At 33.0% G+C, this 19,345-nt stretch overlaps 1 protein-coding gene across 2 annotated transcripts; it reads right to left on the reverse strand.

Annotated features, from left to right (window-relative positions):
- Nucleotides 1-1,241: 1,241 nt before the first annotated feature.
- On the reverse strand, nt 1,242-13,921 carry LOC106478459 (twist-related protein 2-like). Of its 2 annotated transcripts, none has more exons than XM_013939003.2 (2): nt 13,062-13,921; nt 1,242-2,173 (listed from the first exon to the last, which is right to left on the reverse strand). In XM_013939003.2, exon 1 carries the CDS (start codon nt 13,737-13,739, stop codon nt 13,071-13,073), a length of 669 nt encoding a protein of 222 aa, XP_013794457.2. In that variant the 5' UTR covers nt 13,740-13,921; the 3' UTR covers nt 1,242-2,173; nt 13,062-13,070. The 2 variants fall into 2 exon arrangements, with proteins under 2 accessions (XP_013794457.2, XP_022237768.1); XM_022382060.1 differs by lacking the exon at nt 1,242-2,173 and adding an exon at nt 4,497-4,982.
- Between the last annotated feature and the right edge of the window lie 5,424 nt (nt 13,922-19,345).

Here is a 19,345-nt window from a genome sequence, read left to right on the forward strand (position 1 = left end):
TCGTTGTGAGACAAGCATAAAAGGTGACTCAAAAGAAAAACTTAAATTGCCTGAATATAAAATATTAGTGATTCAAATCAGAACATCAACGTTTTGATTTGAAGCGCTAAATGTTTCAATGTAAACGCTTTGAATGTCTGAACTCAGCACCCAAAACGTGGTTTTTAAATTGCCGTCAAAATCTTGTATATTTTGTTCCTCGACTTGAGAAATTTCAATTTACAGTGTTTTCATATTATAAGTGTTACTGATTTCTGAATAAATTCCGTTATATTTTACACTAGCTACTGTACCGCAGTTGTAATTGTAAATGTTTAACAGACTAAAATTGACGAGAATATTATAGGTGTTTTGTTTTATGAGTAACATGATGTGTTAAAAAACCTGAAGCCTTGGACCTACTTAATTTAATTATATCTGTGTTTCGTTGGAGGTAACAGTTTTCAAATCCTTATACCGAGTGAAAGTGTAACAAGGCAATCGCCCCAGTTATGTAATTTTCTTGGTATGTTAAATAATCATTCTGACCAGAGGCGAATACAGGTTTCTGTAAAGGGAAAAGCCAGTCTTGGACTAGAATAGAAGCTTAATGACATACATATAGCTAGTTGTAATGATACATGTAATTACTTAATAATATGTTAAATAACAAAATAAATGCATCTTATTGTTTTGACTATAATATTAATAATAACGATAATCGGTATACCGCAAGAAGTTTGCTTTGACTGTATGGAAAACCAATTAGGAAAGGACTTTACCACATGTTCTCAGTTTCATTTAGCAGCACAGGTAATTAACTCTTTTATAATTTTAACTATTAAATTTTAGTTGCATTAAGAAAACTTCAAGCTCTATTATATAAAAGTATTCTTTGAAAATTTCATTATTTCTATTTAAAATAGAAGCAGAAACATGATATATAATTGATTGCTTGTTTGTAATTAAGCACAAAGCTACACAATGGGCTATCTGTGCTCTGCCCACCACGGACATACTGCTGTGGTACTAGGGGGCTAATTCGTTGTAAGTTTAATAGTAGGATTTTACGTTGTTTGTTTCATACTTTCTAACACCAACCAAGGATATGAGACACATGAAAAACACCACACTTATTTCACTCCAATTTGAGTTTATTTTTATTCATTATAACAGTAGAGTACAGAAGTACAACGATTTGTTTTTTATTTTTATATACGTAAAAATAATTCTCATAATATTTGAAAGTAATCTTTGGTTTATTTTTTGGCAACCACAACACTGATACAACAACAATAACTATAATGAATCTCATAAGTAGATAAAATAGATTGTTTGTATCCTTAGTGTTAAAAATACACGCTTTTATTGCACGAAGTCCCAAATGCCTTCCAACTTTATATATAAGTACACTTGTTGGCTATATGACAAGAAGCATCATTGATATCTTTAAAATGATGTAATTATTTACAGAAAAACAAACAACAAAAACTTATAAATACTTACTAGCACATCGACAATAATATTAAATTACCTATAACACGCTGTACTACTTCCATGATTGTACTTACACCAAATAAGCATAAGTGCTTTTTACTCTCTTACAGACTGTGAAGTAATCCTTTTGGAATTTAGTCATAATGAGCTCTTTGTCTACATATTTTGTTAATAAATGTGGTTTTACAAGTTTCCAGGTACAGGATTCCGCATAAGTTACAAATAAAGTGTAAACCGTTGGTAAAGAAAATGAAAGACAATCGAAAGAAATAGCTTTATTATTGGTGTAATTTCAATTTACCAAAATGACAAGTAAGTATCAATGTCATATCATACAAATCTTATCGGTATCTAATTTTTAACCATAGTCAAAGTATCTTGGATTCATATATTTATATGTGTGTGTGGTAAAATCGTGTTTAAAAAGTGAGCTAAATATAAATTACAGCCGTTACACTTATGTTTCAAAGTTGATGGTGATGCCTTCTTTCCATTTCCCAGAACAAACTTCAAGTCACTTATGACGACCGATGTTGGACTGGTTGACTTCCAGCACAGAATGTTTTTTCATGAATCAGTTTGAATGCATACTTCAATAGTTTCGGAATTCTTACCATGATCAGTCAAGGGGAAGTACTGGGAGAGGTAAAAGGAGTTTGAAGTCGGAATTTAATATATAATGGTACACAGTCTGAGTCTACAAATAAACACAAACATCATAAAACTGATTTGTGAAATTTATACATATGAATTTTAATGTAACTAGGAGTTTTATATACACGTGTGCACTTATGTTAATAGTAATGCATAAAAAGGATGATTCTTTCAAAGATAGAAAACATAAATAAATATTTAGATCCAGCTTTGGTGTTTCGATTGAAGTTAAGAACACAATTGGTAAAGAAACAACTGTTACAAAATCGTTAAGGAAAACTTCTCATTCACATAATGGAGCATTGCGATAGGTGAAGATCTCTCGGAAGGTCAGCAGAAAGTTAAAGGACTTACAACGCTAAAATCCGAGGTTAGATTCCCCGCGATGGATAGAGTGCATATAGCCCAATATGTGGCTTTCCGCTAAAACAAACAAAGACATCTTTAGTTCAAAAGTGTTAGTTACTGTAAAGCTTTGTTCGCTCTGAACAGCGTCAATGTGTAAAACGATTATTTAATGAGTGAAAGTAACTTTCTTAAGAATTTAGTAAATTCATTCGGAAGTTCTGAATAAAATATGTTCATGTCTATGGCAAGCCATCCGATTAATTTCTTCTGTATTCTGAAATTCCATTCAAGCAGTGTACTGTTAAAGCTACAACATTTTGCAGGAATATTCGGCTATTAGTGGAAGCTTCTTGGTTGTTTTTATTGTTTCTCATGATATCCTTTTTATTTTAAATTATATAAAACAGAAAACTAAGAATTCACAACACAAATACAAAAAAAAATTAAGCTGAGAGGTGATAATCTGTTCACAGTTACCCATTACTAGCACATGCTTTTTTGAATAATAATTTACCTATAAAAAATTATCGCTTGTATCAACCTGAAATCTTCTTCAGAATGATTATGAATTTGAGGTATTCAAGTTTCGTCAGTCAATTTAGGCGGGAAAAGTCACGGACGATTGAACTGGTTGAAGGAGTTATGTATAAGATGGCTTTACCAGTATATGAAAACGACACTGAATCGAGTGGATTAACTGTGAGGATTTATTATAACAATACTCTTTTTTTTTTGGTCCTGAAAATGCGCGCGCACTTTACTATCTAAATGCGCATGCACGCGCACTTTATTTCAACAGATGTAAACAAAAGGTGGATGTAAATATACTTTAGTAGACATTTTGTACAACAACACATTAAAAGTTTATCAAAGTTTTTAAAAACGGTTTAACGTTAGGTCGTAGAATAATATTATAAGTTTATTTATTGATAATGTTAAGTAGGGTAAAGATTATCTCTAACTAAACTAAAGCAAGAAAACGTACACAAGTTTCATTTATCTCTATCGAATATCGGCCGTATTTAATAAATGCTTAACTAATGTTAGGCCTAAGAAAAGTGAGCTTAAATATTTCGGTATCTGCGATTAGAATTCTTTTATATTACTCTCGAAATCTTGTATTTAAAGAAGTACTGTTGCAATAAAGATACTAATTTGACCGCAAATGTCTCTGCTAGTCCATAACTAAAATCAGTTTAAGAGCGTTACATTCTGTTAGAATTTCAGAAAAACCTACTTGTTATAAATAGTATGTCTCCGTTGTGTATTCTGGTGGTGAAATTTAGAAGTTGGTTTGCTGTGAAAGCAGACCGGTAATAAACCAGAAATAAAGTTTCAACATATAAGATTGACAATACAGGATGTCCTAAATATTAGTTGCTTCAGAGCAGTATATAATTAGTTGATATATATATATCTATATATCAAATTTTCAGCAGGTTTAGATTAATGTACGATTATATGTGAACGTACATAACCATATTTCACAGACTAATAAAGGACCGATGAGTTTGGTGCCGTAAAAAAAATGTTGTCCATGTGGAAGAGGTTTAAGGGTGGGGGTAACTGACTTTTGGACTACGTTGCATTGTGTAATATATTGTTTTCATGTTTTTTAAGCTACTTCACAATTCAACCCCAATCACCTTACCATATTTCTGCAGTACATTGTTGTACACTGCACAGATATTTTCATATTAATTATCTTAATAGAGAATAGTTTAAACCTTCACTGTTTTCGTTTTCTTTTTACTTTGCTAATAAAAACGTCAACACACAGATACACACAAAATAATACAACAGAATTAAGTACTATATGAGGCACTAGTAAAGAAAAAAAAACAGATTTCATGGCATCAATCTGTACATCTAAAAATCAACGAAACCTAATTGTTGAAAAGTAATCTCCTTTTCATTTGTTGGAATTAAGAGAGAAATAATATAATTCTTATTCACAAACACTGAAATCTGAAATGATTAACGAGTGGAATACATATATACATAACCAGTCAACTTCTTATCAATATAATAAATCAGTTGTTGCAGTTTTCGTATTTCAAGACATAAAAATCACAGTCTGTTGTGATATTTCACAACTCTGTGTATACATAGAAAATACCTAATACTAAGCTGTCAAGAAAGTCCTTCAGCTTTTTCGGATGAATCAAACATCTCTGTGTTGTGTTTCGTCTTCAGTTAAAATTTTACAGATTTTCCGAAGTTCATTATACCATAACTCATGTACATGACATTCTGTATGAAGTTCACTATACCATAATTGATGTACATGACATTCTGCATGAAGTTCACTATACCATAACTCATGTACATGACATTCTGTATGAAGTTCACTATACCATAATTGATGTACATGACATTCTGCATGAAGTTCACTATACCATAACTCATGTATATAACATCTGCACAGAAGGGCTCCTGTTCACACTAGACGCACACATTCGTGGTAACAGCCCTTAGCTCCAGGTGCGTGAAATTCGTTACCCCTGCAAAGTGGAAACTATTGGATGAGCATATCACTTATAACCACATCTCAACCACGTGAACAATAAATGAAAATGAAATGCAAACAATTTTGACATGTCGCGAAACAACGGTTAACTGCAATTTTGCGTTGTATGGATAAATTAAGACAAATCAGAAAAGTTGAGCAAACTTTTGAAAATCAAAAAAGGTTTTTAAATAATTTGGTAAAAAATACATCAACAAATAAAAAAGTAAACTCAGTTTTATAGTATCCATAAACTAATGTAATATAGTACATTGTAGTAAATATTAAAGGATAAGAAATACTTAGTAATCAGAGTATTTTCAGCAGGTGGCATATAACACAATAAAACAGTGAATTTAATGTTTTTATTAAATACATGTTTAATACTTTAAATTCTTAAAAAATAAAATGTTAGTTTAGTTATCGTTTGTTCATATTTATCTTTAAATTACTGCAGCTGTTCCATATCTACCAGTTCCCTAAATGCCACTTGCTCAGCATGTATTGTTGAATTGTATCCATTACACTGTTAGGATACGATACGCAACATAAAGACGAGCAAGTTAATGTATCATACAAACAAAAAAATCAGATGACATTTTCTGGTACTCTGTGGATGTTAAAGGTGTAAAAATGTCATTCAGACACAGATACGTGGTAAACTTAGCTTTATTACAATTGTCTTGTGACAGTTCTTTTCACTCAGTACCTATAATTGTACCATTGTACACAATCGTCATTGCATAAAACATAAGTATCATAAGAACTGTTTTAATTTGTTCAGAGTATATTAATCTAAAAATCTCAGTATAACCAAACACGTTATACTACTGGTAAATAATGAATGGTAAATAGACTCTCAGAAGCAGCGATAATCGTTGTTGGAGCAAGTTGGTCCCCTACAGGGAGTGAAGATGTGCCCATACTGGGGGGAGGGGGCGGGGGCGTATAATCATTATCAGTGCAACGAATCTTTTTTACGTGTACTGTGTTACAAGCGTCTGTAAGATGGTGTACGAATTAGGCTTTGTAAAAACTGTTTCCATAGATCACTGCCTCTTCGTGGTTTGCTGGTAGGGGGCGTTTACTGCAGAAACAGTATCCTAGCAATACTAGAATGACCCCCACCTTAACTCGTCTTCCTGCAGTAATGATGTCATAAAGTGTCGCGTTACACGACGCTTTTTCTAAATTGTCTACGTTTCCTGCCGGACACTAAGAGAGAAATGTAAAACTGGAGAATAAAGTAAAATAAAAACAATTCTGTTTGTTTTCTGTGTTAATATACGAGCATTAAGAAATAAAGTTGCCTCTTTTTTGTGTCTATTCAAGTATATATCTCTGATCGTAGAGTTAGCTTTATAGCTCGTATCTGTTCATTTGTAAATAACATAAGATGTCTTAAAATTTGAAAAGATATTCTTCACGTAGTGTAAAGCAATGACTATAAAATCATTTGCATTTTTTTTCTTCTATCTAACTTGCATCTGCTCGCTTAGTTCGACCGTTGAGTTCTTTGGGATTTAATCATATAAGAGTCGACGTTTAAAAAGAGAAAGCATTTGGTTCTTAATGGCCTACAAACAGCTGAAGTATATTCCATCTTATCTTGACATGCTGTCTGTTGGGTTTTATATTAGACCGTCAGGTGTATAGGTTTAGGTAACAGTGCAGCTGTCTGCCTTTTGTGCCGTTGTATACATTTTTTATGCATAAGAGAAGTGACAATGTAAGAAACAAGGCATCTACGCTCAAGCCCACATAAGATAGACAAATGTATTTAACACATTGTATACGCCCCATCTACATATAAATGCATATGGTATACACCAGCATTTCTCATTAACTTTGCCATCGCTGTTTTCCTTAATAGGCAAATAAAACGTATACTGTTTAGTGTTTTGGTCCATCATCTAATATAATCTATTTCTTGCTCTGCGACTACCATAGTGACCGGTAGGATTTTATTTTCTGGAAAAGCCGCAAGGAGAAGCGTTGAGATAATAAAGAGTTTATTTACCACTAAACAAAAAACTTGCTTCCTGTGCACAAATAAATTCCAGTATAAACTAAGTCAATCTTTTTACACTTTTATAGTTTTTTTAAATATCTTTGTCTAAAATAAATTAAATATTAGAAATCCAAATGGTTCATGCTATAGCATACGTACGTTATAAACTGTGTAATTTTAGTTCATATTTTAAAAGAATACTAATAATGAGGGCCAGTCAAACTGCATTATAAAACCAACAAAGCATTTTAATATGTAGGATCACATCTGATGCCGGGACTTTACAAACGGAAGGAGATCTGGTTTCTAATACAGACAAAATATTCTGCCTTATATTTCGGTCCAACACCTAATGGACATAAAAAATGACGTAGGTACAGTCTGCATAATACAATCAAAATACACCATCGAAAATACGACACATATTAGAAATGAAGGGTATGATAAGAGTAACAATAACTGTTTAACACTTAAACCTACAGGAATAAATCTAATCCATGGTGTATTAAACAAAAGTAATATCGACTGATTAGGTTTCAGAGACTTAATGAATGGTTTAACCATCCCTGATCACAAACCTGTGCGATACCCAGCACCCTAAAACATTCTGTGTAAATACAGCTTCGCAATCTATCGAACAAAGGCCGTTCTAGATACAGGATGTTTAAACTATATATTGCCAACCACACGGCACGTACAGCTGTTTGTGTTCGTTACCCTAATCACCCTCACCTTATCAGTGGAGTTTTATCAGAATGTGATGGATAGTATGATTTGTAACTCAGTCGTCACAAGCCGTTGTGTAGATCCGATTTCCTTGCCAACCTACTTTAAAGAAGTTCCAGAAAACTTCTCAAAGAATGAACTGCAGCTTTGATGTGTTATAATGAGAAAATATAAAAAAGAAAGGAAATCTGGCTAGTCCGGAAAGAGGTAATGTTTACTGGATAATTCAGGAGAAAGAAGTATCATAAAAGCGGTACTCCATCAAAGAAAGTTACTTCCTGTAAACAATACGTCTAATTCATATACACAATGCCTAGAACATATACTGATGATGTTAATTTCAAACAAGATTTGTAATTATAACGGAAATGTAGTATATTCCGTGACAGGTGCGAATCACAGTCTAGAAGATAACTTTAACTTAGGTTTGTTTTGAATTTTGTGCAAAACTACACGAAGGATATATGCGCTAGCCGTCCCTAGTTTAGCAGTGATAGACTAGAGGGAAGGTAGCTAGTCAACATCACCCATCGCCAACTCTTGGGCTATTCTTTTACCAACAGATAGTGGTATCGACCGTCACATTATAACGCCCCCAAGGCTGAAAGGGTGAGCTTGTTTGGTGACAGGTATTCGAATCCGGACTCACAGCTTGCAAGTTGAACCACCTAACCATTAGATCATGCCAGGTCCTTTAACTTAGTAGCAGGAGTACCACTACAATAATAGTAAACAAAATTACTCTATGAACATTTCGGAATCCACCAACGACACCATCAACGATCTGTAGCACATACATTGATGATGATACAAAATACTTAAAAATACAGCTTCTCCATAAGACTAGAACAGATGACTATATGAAAATGAGGGGTACTCAAATATAAAACCAATGTTTAAAATGATTTACATAAAGGAAATTAGCTGTAACTAATATATATGTAGTTAAAAAAAAACATTATATGTATTAAGATAGTTGAAAGGGTTATTGTTTAATATCGGGTGTGCATTTATTATCAACAAGCTATTTTTAATGAGAAGCTGTAACTAGATGAGCATGAGGCTAGAATTTAAACATTTTTGGGAAATAGAGTAATTGTTTTCTTTCGCCGTGTATACGGAAACACGAGGACTCGAAAGTCTTTGACCAGTTCTGCTCAAGACTCTTTCATGTCGAAAGGCATGTAGTTATAATTGGCGCAACGTTTTGCCAATATAAGTGGCCTTGCCTCGTCACAGTATTACGATCAATAAAGGTAGGAAAATTTCAGTTCGAAACATATTGTGAATCCGAAAGGACGACTTGAAAACAATTAGTAGTTTAATTTGTGGATTAAAAGACTTCATTAGTTTTAAGTTAACCCTGACGGGTCTAATTTGCTTAAATAAAGAAAGGACAAGAATTAACGAAAATTTTGAGATAGTGCAGGGTTTTTAAAAATTCCTGCCGTGGTGCTACTTGTTGAAATTTTAACTTCCTTATTTGAAATACAGTCTTTTTTTTTTTTTTACATTTCAGTTGGTATAATCTTTTCATTGTAATCTATTTTAATGTGTTCGCATTAATCGTCATCATTCAGTAATATTTCTCCTTTTTAGCTATAACGTTTTAAGAAGTCTATTGTGTTAACCCTCTTATTTCCTTTAAATGTGAGTTATGGCGGTATTGATGTTAATCATTCTTCAATGTGTCTTGCTTGTTGTGATAGCAAGTTGAGAAAGAATGTATTTGGTTCAGGTAGGTGGGCAAACAATGATAATTAGAAAACGTTGTTAAAAATGGCCAGTCAAAATAAACTGTACAAAAAATACATTTTGGATGTTGATACCAATAATCAACTCGGGGACCTTAAGTACTGGTTAAACTGTATGCATGCTCAACAGGGGATTACTTGTTTGTAATTAAGCACAAAACTACACAAGGGGCTATCTATGATCTGCCCACCGGGGGTATCAAAACTCGGTTTCTAGCGTTGTAAGTCCGCAGACATCCCGCTGTGTCACTGGGGGCTCTACAGGGGAAACATGACTACACAATATAGCCTATGCGTCAGTAGGTCAGCACTAATTTGAAGGATGTAGGCGTAGTTACACTAGAAAATTTTCTACGGTTTTGTTTAGGCTAAACTGTTTACTCTACATGATTGGAAAATCGCAATCATGTGGATTGCTCCGTATGTTTTTCTGACGTTTGAGTAGATTAGAATAACTCACCTTATATTAACTTACGTCAGGCATCGAGAGTTGTTCAGTTGCTCTGTAAAAATATCCCCATAACAGAAGTTTTAAGTATTCAGTTTAAAAAAAGGAGATTTTAATAAAAATCTAAACTTCGCAATAGAACTATATTCTTCATAAATTTGAATACAGATCTTTAGAGCATGTCTAGCCCACATTTTCCTACTAATTAAGGCTCAAGCACATCTAATCTCATTGGAATGTAAAGAAACTTTCGCGGAACTACTTTCTGTGAAATAGGTTCACAGGAAAATTAACTTTATATAAATAGTAATGTATCATCGCTGTTCACTTCACCATTAGTTTGAATCCATTCATTCTGACGATAACCAGTCTCTTGTTAAAAACAAGTGTATCTGTAAAATCCCGGCTTTATTAGAACGTTATAACAATTAAAATCCCAGCTTTATTTGAACGTTATAACAATTAAAATCCCAGTTTTATTTGAACGTTATAACAACTAAAATCCAAGAATGCTGACATTTTTACTAGACTAATACTTTATAAGCTCTAAACAATGATAAAATTTTTATTGAAATGGAGTATTTACTTGTTTACACTCACAAAAAAGAAACCAATCATTCTATAGGTATTTGAAGAACTTGTAGTATTCCGCCACAATTTAATTCTTTGTATTGTTAGCCGACACTAGGCAGCTGGTACATAATTGAATAGAGTTGTTTAAATAAAAAGTTTAGAGAGCAGTATGAGTTGTTTTGCAGTATAAGGTGAATGCATGTATTTTAGAAAGTCAGAAAAATTGTGTTTTTTCTCAAATTAGGTAAAAGGTATCAACTGCAAATCTATAATAAATAAAATTAATAGTATATTAGGACTGTTCTTTATGACAGATATTTCAGTATTAATTATAAAAACGTCAGAGAATCGCGGCATGCAGATCACTACTTATATCAACCTGATGAAGAATTTGAAGTTAATATACTATAGAAATGGTTAAAAGAAGTACTATTTTTATCGTGTTTCAGTAACGTTAATTTTACCCGGATGTATTGATTTACATTTTATTTGTATAATAAGTGACCACGGATGTCGAGGCTTTATTAATTCGCAGGCTGACTAACATAGATTTACAAATTTAGTCTGCACGCTCAAATTTATATCTTGCGAATAAAAAACACCATAGACCAAATTGGAGACACGAGTTTTCGTTATTTATATTAATATTTATAGGATCAGCAGGGCCAAGGTCCGACAAAAAATACAACTTAACATACATCTATTTGATTTGATACGTCACTCCAGGAGAAAAAAATAACTCGGGATGCTACGTGCAAATTATTTTTAAAATGCGTACTGTTTCGTCTGTTGTTTAGGTTATCACATTTCAGATATATTGTGCGGCCGAGTAGGATTCATTAACGCATTTTAGCTTTACGTGTAGGAGTCAGCAAAGGATATATATTGGTTTGGGGTTCGTTTGCGCAGGCAGTCAGTGTTCACAAGATGAGCAGATCATTCTTAACAACTGAATTAAAGTAAATAATGCTTTTTGTTAATTTTCTCCAAGTAAGAATTAATAAATGAAAGAGTCTTTCAATGAGAGCTCAAAATAAAATATATTTTAATAAATATCGTTCAAGAGTAGTAAAATTTAAAATAAATTATGTTATATATAAAACATTTATCGATTTGTGTATAAGCAGTATCTCATGATTATTGTTCGTTATATTTTTACTATGATTCAGCTTATATGTTTAAGATAACCAAATGTTTGTGTTGGAGAAGATGGTTAACAGAACCTATTACTTAATAAGAAAAAGAGTTTCTTATTGTTTATTTGCAATTAAGTACAAAGCTACATAATGAGCTATCGGTGCTCTGCCCACCACGGGTATCGAAATCCGGATTCTAGCGTTGTAAGTCCGCAGACATACCGCTGTGCCACTGGGGGGCAGAGTTTCTTTAATACAGAGTTGAGTGAATGAATAGCTAAAAAAGTATTCTGAGTATTTGCGTTTGAGTATATATGATATTTATATTTTACGCACTTGAAAAAATACAGTGTGGTCGGATCACCTTGGCTATAAGGAACTATTACTTTTACAGAATGTTAATATAATAAATTAACTTTCACAATATATTTTTTTAATCGAAGGTTAAATAAATGCATTCAAAATTAAGTGAAACTACGATATTACTATAAAACAAAATAAAAAATCACGTACACAAAGTTCATTAGGTAAAACAGATTAACTACATTTAGTAATTATAATGTAGTTAATCTGTTTTTAGTTATTATTTAAAGGAACTAAATTAAGTCTTTAATAGGCACAGGTAAGACATGGTAATTATAGTACACCAAATGTGAGTCACTCCTACACTGATAATAGCCTATACCAGTACATTAAACACACAGACCTATAAGACAGATTCTTGATATAGTGAGAAATGAGTATCAATAAAACACTTGGAGATAAGAAAATGGAAAGAGATTATTAAGTCACTATGATTAACAGATAAGAAAATGGAAATAACTTATTAAGCCACTATGATTAACAGGTAAGAAAATGGAAATAACTTATTAAGCCACTATGATTAACAGATAAGAAAATGGAAAGAGATTATTAAGTCACTATGATTAACAGGTAAGATAAGTTAATCATAGTGACTTAATAAGTTCTTTCCATTTTCTTACCTGTTAATCATAGTGACTTAATAATATCTTTCCATTTTCTTATCTGTTAATCACAGTGACTTAATAATCTCTTTCCATTATCTTACCTGTTAATCATAATGATTTAATAAGCTCTTTCCATTTTCTTACCTGATAATCTTAGTGACTTAATAAGCTCTTTCTATTATCTTACCTGTTAATCACAGTGACTTAAATAGCTCTTTCCATTTCCTTACCTGTTATCTTAGTAACTTAATAAGCTCTTTCCATTATCTTACCCATTATCTTAATAACTTAATAAGCTCTTTCCATTATCCTACCTCAAAATAGAAACGTAATAAGGGTGTATTTACTTAGCTTTACTAATTGCCAGGCTGATTTTTTAAGTTTCGCTTTAAATACATAGCTTACTCTGATCGTAAGTTAATAGTAATGACTTATCCATTCTAATTTCATTATCTTACCTGTTACTCTTAGCGGCCTGACGGCCAAGCTCCTTCCATTCTCCACACTGAGAAAGCATAGCTCAGTCGCTCGTGGGCAACATAGCTGCAAGAACTTGCCAGTTTGACATCGTGCTCATCCTCCTTGAGGACTTGGTACAAGAAATCTATGTAGCGGGCAGCGAGTTTCAGCGTCTGTATCTTGCTCAGTTTGTCGGATGGCAGGGTGGGAATGATCTTCCGTAGGGCGGCGAAGGCTTCATTCAGATTTTGTGTTCGCTGTCTCTCTCTCACGTTAGCTAGTAAACGCTGACTCTGCATTTCCTCGAGACTCTGACAACCACGCTTTCGTGCTTTTTTTGGCTCGCAATGTCCGTCCACATTTTCGTCTTCACGATTACTGTGATGTCTTTTGCGTTGAGCTCGTGGAAGTTCATGAAATAGTCCTTTAGACGTGATAGCAGAAAATGTTTGAAAAGGACATATTATTTCGTGTTCATAATGCTGACTAGTTTGCTTAAGAAGAGCAGCAACTGATGAGAGAGAGAATGCTGACTGGTCTAAAGCCTGTTGATCGACTGTTGTCAGGTCTGGATAATTTAACAAAGCACTGTAGGAGATCTGAGACATTTCTGCGGCCGGGGAGTTACAGGGAGTTGTGGATTTCTGGCCGTTTGACATCGCTGGAAAGGGAGACATATCAACGTTAGGCCCGGATGGTGACAGGCTGTCTTCCTCGCGCTTCCCAGTTCTGCGTCGGATCTCGTGAAATAATGGCACGTGTACACTGACAAAACGCAGACGTTAACTAACCTGCGGCTATCTCGAAGAACGTGTTGTCAAACGCTTAAGCGGGGTTTGTGTATACACGTGATAAATTTGTTCTATACAACAATGACTCTGAGGAAGTGTCTGTCTAACCGCCTTTTTCTTTTTCTTAAGCTTGTTGTAGAGACACGATGCGGACCAATCAAGATACACAGTGCACGTGAGGTCGCTCTCGAACCAATCACGGAGTCTAAGAATTTCCTTGAGATGTTAGATACAGATTAATAGAATTTTGAGATATAGCAGAGAAAAATCGTATATATATTTCAACTTTAAATATATATATATACCTATTATACTGCAGTTTTTCTCGCCTATAGCAGTATGAGTCGAGGTATGGTTATTAGGTTTATTTCATTGTTCGTATGTACACATATGTTTCAAAATTGAGAAACAAATCATTTATCTAATAATGGTTGAAGACGGCTTGAATGGGTAATGAAGAAAAACTTTAATATAATTAATATAAGTTTAACATAACAGCAAATGTACAACGTTTCGACAAGGTTTTGTCATCATCAGGTACAGTACCTGATGACAACAAAACCTTGTCGAAACGTTGTACATTTGCTGTTATGTTAAACTTATATTAAAGTTTTCTTCATTACCCATTCAAGCCGTCTCCAACCATTATTAGTCTCAAAGTGGGTTCCTCGTCATCGAAATCATTTATCTGATTTCCACTGTAGTGAGACAACGAATCTCTCACTTTGGCGAAATTACAGATGGCGTCTGAAATCCCTATCCCAAGAACAGTAAAATCAAAGGAAGTTTCATTAAAATTTGGCATATGTTACGCATTTATAGTAATAATAAATAAAGAATGATATTTATTAGATTGTGAAAAAACATAATAAAAATCAACTACCTTGGATCATACAGCTAAAACACGTTCGAGTTTATATGTAAGTCACATTGTAAGCTCCGTGACTCTAACGACTTCGGGTTTTTCTTGCAGAACAATGCTTTTAAGAGGAACGCCCGTGACAATTACATAATTCTCTTCAGAATATATATGGACTGTTGAGTTGATTTACTGTATTACACTTTACATTTAGAATAACAGTTGCTATGTTATCTGATACAACCCTCAGACAGGTGATTTAAGTATTTTCTGTATATATGTGATGTGTTTGTTCATGGAAAAAATACTAAGGCTTGTGCCCACCATGCCGGCTGGTTACCTAAACGTGTTCGGCAATTCAAAACTAGGGAGAGCCCATCGCCAACTCTTGGGCTTTCTTGACTAACGAAGAGTGAGATTGATTAACCATCACATTATATTGCCCCCATTGTTGAAAGCCCGAGCATGCAGGGTTTCGATCCCATAGATAGTGTGTCTAGCGCCCAAACCACCAGGCCATATCAGGCCCAGCATTATATGACTTAGTAGATTGCATTGTGCTTTCTATACTAATATGAACTGTTTAACTGCATCACGCTTTCCTATACATGTATATGCTATGTTTTCCTTTATGTATTTGTATTGGTAGACTGTGCTGTGCTTTCTATACAAATATAAGTTTTTCAAGTGCATTACGATGTCTTATGTTTTCCTTTATGTATGTGTATCGGTAAACTGTATTGCGCTATCCATAAAAATACAAATTGAAGAAATTAATATTTTTTTAGCTTTACGAATATGAAATTCTATAGATGATATGTTTTATTTTCCTATTTGTATATGATTTGTTATATCGTATTATATTTTCCATGTCAATATTTATCTGTTACTTTATGTTAGACTTTTTTTTAATCTGAGTTTATGCGTATGTTTAGAAAATCCTAACTAGCCTATTGAAATAACCTATCAGATTTGCTCATCCGTATCTATTTCAGTAACCGTGGGTTTTAAGTTATGTTGTTTTTTTTCTACTGTATAGTTAAATAAAATTTCTCTACTTTTCTCACTGTTTGCTGCTCCCATAAAACAGCGAAGCGCCCACATTTTGTCGAGTTCTGGTATTCGCACTTTAGTGTTCACTGTGAAGAGACGCGTCATTTTAGATTTAGTGGTCACCGTGAAAGATCGCTTTGTGAAGCACTTTTGAACATGCTATGGGAAGACGTTGGTCATTGAAGGGTCATTCTAAAGAATGAGTCATTACCTAGAAGCTCCAGAGATTTAGTTTGAACTATGCATATAACAGAGTGTTTTTGTATTATTTCACCCTGGCGGAGTGTGATTTATGTCATTAACACGAGATCTCAGGATATGAATGTGCGTCGAATAGAAGATAGCACATAAAAAACAGGATATTTCCGGTTAAAGAGCTGATCAAGATTCACTATAAGTTTATTAGATATTATGATATAAAAAATTCCAACAATATGTTCCTACAACATAACAAAGTGATTTTTTTATTTATTTCACATATGTTTTATCATGTTTATAGTTAATACTTCAATTACAATCCCTGAAGAATGTCGGGTTTTACGAATAAAATACATATAGGAGCCTAGCTCTAAAACAACGTTCTTCTGCCTCCAGAAATTATATTAAATCCTGTTTTACTAGTTTTTTCTTTGAAGAAATCATCAATACATGTAAGTTTATGTGCACGCATGTAATAATTAGTAAGTCGCCTCGTTATTTCAAGACTCTACAGATATGAACTGTTTTTTTTATGGAGAATGAAGATAATATTACAAATACTTAGAAGTTTTAGTAAACCTTGCATCTGACTGGAAAAAAATCCAGCTTTTCATTGGTGTATAGAATCCATCAATTGTTAAAGCGGTACGTGTTCAACAGGATAGATAACTTGAGATAATCCTCTGTAATCTTCTATATTTCAGCATCCAGGAAGATCTCTTGTACTTAACCGATCGTGCAGTTCCACTGTTTAAAAATTGACACTTATGCGGAAGATCAAATTTATACACATATTTCGTACTGAAATTTCAACTTGTGAAATTTAACTGAGCACGTGATTCACGCCATCTCCTTATTTCTGAGAGCTCTTCTCATACCAGCGATTATATCACATCTATAATTATACAACATTATTCTCACACCACCAACATATACATTTATTAGAAAACCAGTTTGTGGGTATGCATGAAAAAGTTTGATCACAAATTTTTGTCTGCAGAGTAACTACGAGTGCAAAAATTTTAAACTCCGAAAATCCATTATTTTGATTGAGACTGTACTGCTTTTATTCGAAAAAAATCATATACTCTCAATGTCACTGAATTAAGCCTGGAATTAAAGCTGTACGTCCAGAAATTTAAAATTCAGTATTTCTATGCGACTATAGATTTTTACAGACAGGCCCTCTCAGAGGATCAGAGAGGCTCGGGCCACTTCTATTTTTTGAGGCCCCTGACTAAAATATAAAAAAAAATATTATAGCACATGAAAATAACATAAGATAATCATTAACCAAAATAAAAGTGAAACATAATTTGAATATTTTTTTATGGAACATATATTTATTAACCTTATTTAACATTTAATAAATGCTTTCTGACTTTTTTTTTTCAATCCATAAAAAGAAGTCGCGAAACTTAACAAATGCAAAAGAAAAATGAAACAATTCTGCCAGAATATAATTAGAAAAAAACGAGTGCAAGGTTAACTTAGCATTATATATAATTCAAAAATATGTTCTAGATTAAAAAAAAAGCCTTGTAACAGTATAATTCTTGGATAAAATGAGAGAGAGAAACGTTATGACTTAAACAAAACTGCAAATAATTGCAGTTAACTTATTTAATCAAGATCATACCATTACGGTTGTTCTTCGTGTAACTGATCATACATATATTGCCCTAGACCAGTACAGTGTCTGATGAACCCTGGTATTGACGAAAGGCCCCAATGCCACTGGATATGGCATATGTAGTGTGGATCACATATTATTCTTGGCTTTCACTCATAAGGTCTTAGAAATAATAAATGTAACAGTTTGTTTCAGCGACACGCTAGTATTAAGATAACATAATTTGGTAAAATAATCTATACGCTGTTTTGATACTTGGATGCAATTTACTAAAACATAAGACTTACTTTCATTTCCTAAATCGCATTCTTATTTTGTGTGACTGCATATCTTTCTCGAGGTAATACCCAGTTCACCGCAATTCACTAAAGTGTCTTTCGTACAAACTATGATTTAATTGAAATTGTTGTATGTTTCTGAATACTAGTGAGGTACATTTTTCCCTAAAAGGAATGAACAGGTACATGGATTAGATTTCTTTTAACGACAAAGTATGTGTTTGTAAATTGTTATATATTTACACTTAAAGGAATGATATGAAAGTTGTGATAAACCCCACAAGAACAAGATAACTCCGCTATATCATATTCACACCATTCGGTTGGTAGTTGTCAATCATCGCAATGTAAAGAAAGTGACCTCCAAAAAACGAAAGACAAACATTTAACTTTATTGACAGCAAGGTGAACAGAATGAAAAGAAATCTTCAACTAGATGAAAATAATAATACAAAAAGTAAAAAAAAATACATACAAGATTAACTCGTTGGTCATAAAGGCCCAATGAGAACACGGGAACAGCCTGAAATGATAACAACTAAAGCGCTACAACGTACCTCAATTCATAGGTAATAGTAGATTTATGATAACAACTAAAGCACTACAACGTACCTCAGATCATGGGTAATAGTAGACTTATGATAATAACTAAAGCACTACAACGTACCTCAGATCATGGGTAATAGTAGACTTATGATAACAACTAAAGCACTACAACGTACCTCAGATCATGGGTAATAGTAGACTTATGATAACAACTAAAGCACTACAACGTACCTCAGATCATGGGTAATAGTAGACTTATGATAACAACTAAAGCACTACAACGTGCCTCAGATCATGGGTAATTCTGACTTAAATCAAATTTAGAAAGTAAATGAATTTTGTAATAAATAGAATATCACATATTGAAGATTAAAGGTTATGTTATAAAATATTTCAAAATAATATTATTCCTTTAAACAAGATAAGTGTTGAAAGGTTTCAAAGGAACACATAATACTATCAGTTACATTCTATTTTATAGAGATTATATAGTCTAATGATTCATATGCAGATAAGAATATATAATGCAGAAAAAACTAAAAATATAAAATAGAAGAAATAATACATTTTGCCTATTGATCCCAATATAGGAAAATATAAAATAGTATAGCAGCTCATATTCATATAAGAAACAACAATATAAAATCTACCAACTGATACTCGCGTAGGAAAACATAACACAGTATAAATACTTATAGCCGTATAAGAAACAACAGAATAAAACAGTTTATCAAATGATACTGGGTATAGGTAAACATAACACAGTATAACAACTCGCATCCATATAATAAACAACAATATAAAACGGTTTATCAACTTATACTGGTATAGGTAAACATAACACAATATAACAACTCGCATCCATATAATAAACAACAATATAAAACGGTTTATCAACTTATACTGGTATAGGTAAACATAACAC

The sequence above is a fragment of the Limulus polyphemus genome, unplaced genomic scaffold (genome assembly GCF_000517525.1).
Source record: "Limulus polyphemus unplaced genomic scaffold, Limulus_polyphemus-2.1.2 Scaffold213, whole genome shotgun sequence".
NCBI lineage: Eukaryota > Metazoa > Arthropoda > Merostomata > Xiphosura > Limulidae > Limulus > Limulus polyphemus.